General features: G+C 40.7%; 1 protein-coding gene across 1 annotated transcript in view; it reads right to left on the bottom strand.

The window, feature by feature from the left end:
- Positions 1 to 6730, bottom strand: part of jmjd1cb (jumonji domain containing 1Cb) — a gene marked incomplete at both ends in the record, with an annotated part of 67960 nt that overhangs the window by 48206 nt on the left and 13024 nt on the right. The window contains 3 exon segments of the mRNA XM_014031036.1: positions 2467 to 2610; positions 6061 to 6185; positions 6354 to 6459. Coding sequence (XP_013886490.1) covers positions 2467 to 2610; positions 6061 to 6185; positions 6354 to 6459 — 375 coding nt within the window.

Genomic DNA, 6730 nt, shown 5'->3' with positions numbered 1-6730 from the left:
TTGTGACGTTTACAAGGTTTTAATTTGTTGTTTGTTTGTTTGTTTTTTTATATAAAGGGGTGCCAGCCAGGTATCCCTCCTGACAAGTAGGATATTAGTTTTACCTTGTATTCTAGGAAACCTGACACATCAGGACCATACACTTCATGGTGTAGACCCTTAAAATGAATGACAAAAAATACATTGTTTTTTCTTTTATATATATATACACACACAAAAAATATTCAATAAACAAGAAAATAATTATTTACATGTTCTTCTTTTTTTCAGTCCTGTGTTTTCAAAATGTCCATGAATAAACAATAAATAAAACCCCACAATCAAACAATAACAAAAAACAATAAGTGTCCGTTTGTTTGTTTTTTTCTTTTCTTTTCAAAGTCCAAATAATAGGGGTAGGCAAAAACTCCCGTACCCTTTTTTTTCTTTCCGGATGACGTCACCGCCTCAGGACTTCCGCTTTGCCACGTAGGAGTGTGGGAGACGCGTTTTGTCTTCTCTCACTCTTTTGTACAGGATCACCACTCAGCGTGACGAAAGAACGTAAATATAAGTACTCGAGGGTTTTAACCAGCCTCGGTCTTATTTTCTTTCTTTCTTTATTTTTTTAATTCCTATGAGTAGCGTCAATCACTGCTGTAATGTCTGCGGTGCTGCTTCTATCACCGGGTCTGGAGAAAGACTGCCATTTTTACCCCCGTGGTACAGCAACACCCTGAACCAGGCAACCAATCAGGTGAGTCCATTGGAAGAACGGTGTATTACAGGGCGTGTCTAAGAGTGCATCAGGACGGGAGGGGCCGAGGGAGAGAGGAAAACAGTGCAGCCAGCTGATAGCAAACAGCGGGTTGTCACAAAGTGTTACTGATAGCAGGTAAATTTAAGTGTTTTTCAGTTATCCTTTTGACTGAGTAGTTGCTAAATTTTGCCTGAAAGTTATTTGTATTTTTTCTCTTTAAGTAAAAACATGTTTTTGTCTAAATTAAGGTGATTTATTTTTTCCAAATCACATAGCCAGCAGCACTCATATCGAAATCAATCCAGCCAATCTATGTGATCTGTATTAGTCATCGGCAGCATAAAACCTGGTCAGAGCTAGGGATGGGTACCTTTGACGTCTGAATCGATACGATACCAATATCCAGTACCTGGGAATCGGTACCGGTACTTAACGGTACCAATTTTCGGTACTTTTTGTGTGTTGTTTTTTCAATAATAAACTTTAATTTTTTTATTTAACATATTTCTCAATATATAAAATTAACAAATATCAAGACAACATCAACTCTTTGTATTGTAACATGAGTTGTGTAACTTATTTCTTTAAGGTGAAAACTGTTGAAAACAACAACTGTTTTGTCTTATTACACAAATTAAAATCCAGCTCCACGTGTTTCTATTGATGTCATTTCCCCACTAGAAACATGTGTGATGGAGGTCCATGAAGGTAAATAAGTTTAAATGAAATAAAGAAAAGAGGATGCAGTTAAAATAAATCAAAGGTATTTAAGGTCCGTTTTGAACATCCAGAACACGTCCAACACTTGTTGGCTGCTTGTGCTCTTTAGGTCAGACGTGTTCAGACTGTCAGGAAGCTCCTCTGTTGTTTTCCTCTGCTGCTCTCTGTTTAATGGTGGATGAAATAAACAAAGTGGCGGTATTTTTTTTTTCTTTGAGCAAGCGAATGTCGTGCTCACAAGATAATTAATCCACCAGATCATTCAGAGGTGATCTGTTTGGCGAATTTTACTCCAGGAGCTGCGAGGCTTTCAAGCTACGTTCAGACCGAGCTCTGCCTCTGTGTACTGTCTGAACCAGTGGCTGCTGACGTCATTACGCTCTTGTGATGCTGCATTCAGGACAAGCATGGAAAACTCACCGCTCTTACACCAAACCAGTCGCAATGATGCGTTTAGGTACCGAAACATGGTACCGTTTGATGTTACGTGAATAGATACTCGGTAGTACTGACAGAATTCGGTCTTTACATCAAACAGTATTGAATTCCACTCACTTCTGTACTGCCATACACATCTCTAGTCAGAGCATCCCTTATTTGAACCACCACTGACACAAGTGTGACAAAGTTCAGAAAATATCAACCCTTCAATGTTGCTTGCACTGTAAAGCAGACTACACTTTTTTTTATTTCATCTGCGGACCATAAATGCCACTAGTCTGTCAATAATCATGAAAAGTGAAAACCTGAATTTGCAGAGAATTATTACCTCACTGTGGTCCACCTAAACATTAACCAAATCACCTCAAAATTCCCATTTTTCTTTACTGCAATGGAGCATTCTTAAAGTGGGGACATAAATGCACCCTGCTAAACATGGCACAATTAATTAGTTTATAAATTTGATGTTGCATTGTGTTTCATTGTGAATAAAACGTGGGTTTTATGAAATGTGCAAATTGTTCTTTTGGGACACACAGGTTAGGTTGAAGTGTCTCTGTACTCACATGGGAAGAGTTGTTGTTCTGGCTGGATCGTGACCTTCGTCTGGATGTGATGCCAATGTTTTCTCCTTTCAGCAGTGAGTGGACAACGTCATCAAGAAAGGTCATTTGGATCATGGATGGATCCACATTCTGAGGTTCTAGTACCTGAATACACATAATTATCAACATTTTACTCTGTTCACATTTTAATCAGGGAATTCATCCAGAAAGATCATTTATTTAACTCTGATCTAATCATTCTGGTTTCTAAGTACATTTGTACTTATCCTTTTCTAAAAAAAAAGGTCACAGGATTTCTTTACACACTCAATGACAAAACAGTGACGCACTCAGACTGAGTGACATAAATGTAATGAAAGTGCATTTACTGAGTTATCAATGATGATTGCATCACAAAGTTTACAACATCAGAATAAATGGATAACAAAGAGTTTGCAGTTGTGGCACACTGTTGGTCTTGTGTCAACAGAATGTGGTCCAACTCAAGTTTGGAAACATGAAGAGATTTGGTGCAGACTGAAATCATCCAGCTGTTGCTGGGCTGGAGTTGATCCAACACATGTTGAATTGTGGAGAGGTCAGAGGATGTCAGCATGATGCAGGCAGTCCATGACACACACACACACATCACATGTAAACTAGTGTTGTCTTGTTTAAAGGCTTTACCAGGGTGCTGTCTCAGGAGGGCAGACAGAGGATGATGCTGTGTAACATTGTGTCAAGATTCCCTGAAGCACAAGAGGTGACCTGAAGTCTGACTCTGTGGGTTCCACACCATGATGCCAGGAGTCACACAGTACTGGCAGGATTGATCCTCTCACTTCTCTACTGCCATATGTACCTCTGATGGTAGGTAGACTCATGGAAATGCAGAACCAAGATTCATAGCTGACTATGATACAACACAACAGGAACAGATTCAGCCTTACTGGAGGATATAATAAATAGTGTAACACACAGAGCGAATATTTATACACAGAGAGGATTTTATGATCCATGAGGACGACTGGCTCATCAGCTGTTTTCAGCTACTAAGAATAATCATTTTGCATCTTCTTGAAGCTGCGGCGCTCTGGGAGCACAACACAGTGAAGAGCCGTGAACTGTGCGTGCACGTGCAGCAGCAGCGCTCCACAGAGGCTTTCCAGAGGAAGCTGACAGACCGATCGGGTCTGTGCCAGTCCAGTCCACCCAAAGCTGAGTCATGTCAAATGGAACAGCCTCATCCATATGATTCTAAAATTTAAATCACCAGCATCACGTCACCTCATGAAAACTCTCCACTGAGACGCAGAGACTCGTTCCTTCATATCAACTATTAAATAAACAAACATCCATGTTCTACGAAACATCTAAGTTCCTCTGTGTTTACAGTAGTTATGGTAATAAACCCGTGAGCAAAGTTAAGATTTCCAGAATGAACAGCTGCACCAGGTGCGCACCACAGCAGCTTCACGCGCAGACACACACACACAGACAGACAGACACACACAGACAGACAGACACACAATCACTCATCCTTTGCGCGTGAATTTTACTCCTATACCTAAGAATTTTTCTCACTCTCATTATATTTAATTCATTATTTTCCTGAATCTAGAAATCATTTCTGATTGTGCAGAGGTCACTCGAACATGTTCATCACACGTGCAGGGAATAATGTGCATCTGTTTAACATATGTTAATGAAGGCGTGTCAGGGAGGTGTCTCACGGGCGCTCAGTTCCCAGTTGATTGTGATGTCCAAAAGAAATGTGCGTGGATTCCGGCGTATGCACAATTTGTTACATCTGGATGCCATTTTCTGGATTTGATCATGTTTCAGTAAGAAATCCACACAAGTCTTTGTACATGAGGCCCCTGATGTCTGGATGGCAGAGCCAGATCCTATCTTAAATCCTGTCTTTCTGACCGCACTCAGTTCATAAAGCTCTGCTCCCAGTCTTCACCCATCTCCACCGGAGTTCCCCAAGGTTCTGTACTCGGGCCTCTACTTTTCATAACCTATCTGCTCCCGCTTGGCCACATCTTCTGTAAATTTGGTATCCATTTCCACTCTTATGTCGACGACACTCAACTCTACATTTAAACAAAACCAAACTCCACCTTCTCATCCTCCACTCTCCGACTGCCTCAGTGAGCTCAATAACTGGTTCTCTAACAATTTCCTCCAACTAAACCATAACACAACTGAACTCCTCCTTGTTGGGACAAAAAAAAAAAAACACCATTTCCAAATCCCAGCATCTTCTCTTTACTCTTAACAACTCCGTTCTCTCCCCCTCGCCTCAGGTCAAGAACCTACACTCTCTTTCACATCCCACATTAACAATGTGACTCGAATCTGCCTATTTTCATCTCTGCAACATTAACCGTCTCTGTCATTCACTCACTCCCTGCTCCACTGCCATCCTTGTACACAGCCTGGTAACATCCAGGATTGACTACTGCAACTCCCTACTGTTTGGCCTCCCCAATAAATCCCTTCACAAACTACAGATGGTTCAGAACTCAGCTGCCTGTGTAATCACCCAAACCTCATCCTCTGCACACATCACTCCAGTCCTACAACAGCTCCACTGGCTCCCAGTTAAACCCCACATCATCTTTAAAATTCTCCTACACACCTTCAAAGCTATCCAAAACCTTTCCCCTCCTTACCTGTCTGACCTCCTGAACATCTCCACACCCTCCCGCTCTCTAAGATCTGCCTCCTCCCTCCAACTCTCAGTACCCCTGCCCGCCTCAGCACCATGGGAAGCAGAGCTTTCATCCGCTCTGCTCTGCAGCTCTGGAACTCACTACCCCATGGATTACACAATACCACCTGAAGACACATCTTTTCAGAATTAGCCTACAACTGTTAACTCCGATCTTTAATATACGTCTGTTTTTGTTGTCCTCACTTCGATGTTTCTCCCCCACAACCCCATTGTTCAATTTGTCTACATTAGTGTATTTTATTATGACTGTTCTGTACTCCACATTTCTGTTTCTCCCACACTACCCTTATCATTATATGTATCTACAGTTTTTTTCCTTCATTTTACTTTTTTCTATTGTACTTGGGTGTCCTGAAAGGCGCTTTATAAATAAAATGCATTATTATTATTATTATTTTTATTATTATTATTATTATTATTATTATTATTATTATTATTATTATTAGATCTCATGGGGTTGTATAATGCTTTACATATTCAATAGAACAATCTTCTTTGATTTGGTTTGTCTTGTATGACCAGAACCTTCAGAATGAGGAGGTGACCTCCTTCACCCACTGGTTCCATTCCAACATTAGACCACTGTAGCATTCAAACACCCCACATATTAGGTATTTTCACGAAACAGCCTGGCCTCCTGCAAACCCACAATACGACCCCCATTAAACTCCATGAAGTGCTGGTAATGAGGTCTAATAATGTCCGTTTATGTTCTTCAGTGATGGTTCTAGACATGACAGCTTCTTGTACATGAAGTTATTTACACTGCCATCAACCTTCTCCATGTGGACCAGATTACTTACCATTCCTTTTGGTTGAAACTTGTTTTGTCAGTGAGTATATAAAACCTTTACAAACATTCCCATACGTACCTGATCATTCATAACAACCATGTTTCTACTGAAGAGGTCGTGGTGTGTAATGATTCCAGTGAACCACTGGGTGGCTGAGTCTTGTCTGTACACACGCACTCGGTAGCCATTTAGAGAGTAGGGTCCTGAAGGAAACACAAAATTTATGTTTCAGCTGTTCAAATTCTTCACACTAATTTTGAAAGATCAGTCCAAATGGTTATGTAAAATGACAGTCAGTTAGACTAAACAATTTATATGTAATTAACGCTTAGAAAGGATTTCACACTGACTTTAAACCAATAAATGTTTACCTTGCATAAAAATCTCCTGCACTTTCTGGTCTTTCAGCCAGCCCTTCACTTCTTCGAGGAGCTGAGGGTTGTCTCTTAACACTGGGTTTTGACTGTCCACCTCATCCTGAGAGAAACACAACATCAGTGGATCAGCAACTAAACATCTCAATAAAATTAAAACCGTTTAACAACTAAGGCTACGTTCACACTGCAGGTCTTAAAGGTCAATTATGATTTTTTTTTAAAAATCAGATCTTTTTGTGTGAACGTTCACATAAGATTTTGAATGTGACCTGCCTCTCCTTGGGCTGCTACCTTATCGTGGTGGAGGGGTTTGAGTGTCCCAATGATCCTAGGAGCTATGCTGTCTGGGGCTTTATGCCCCTGGTAGGGTC

Source organism: Austrofundulus limnaeus, unplaced genomic scaffold (genome assembly GCF_001266775.1).
Source record: "Austrofundulus limnaeus strain Quisiro unplaced genomic scaffold, Austrofundulus_limnaeus-1.0 Scaffold1166, whole genome shotgun sequence".
Taxonomy (NCBI): domain Eukaryota; kingdom Metazoa; phylum Chordata; class Actinopteri; order Cyprinodontiformes; family Rivulidae; genus Austrofundulus; species Austrofundulus limnaeus.
This window is presented reverse-complemented; position numbering and strand designations above follow the sequence as displayed.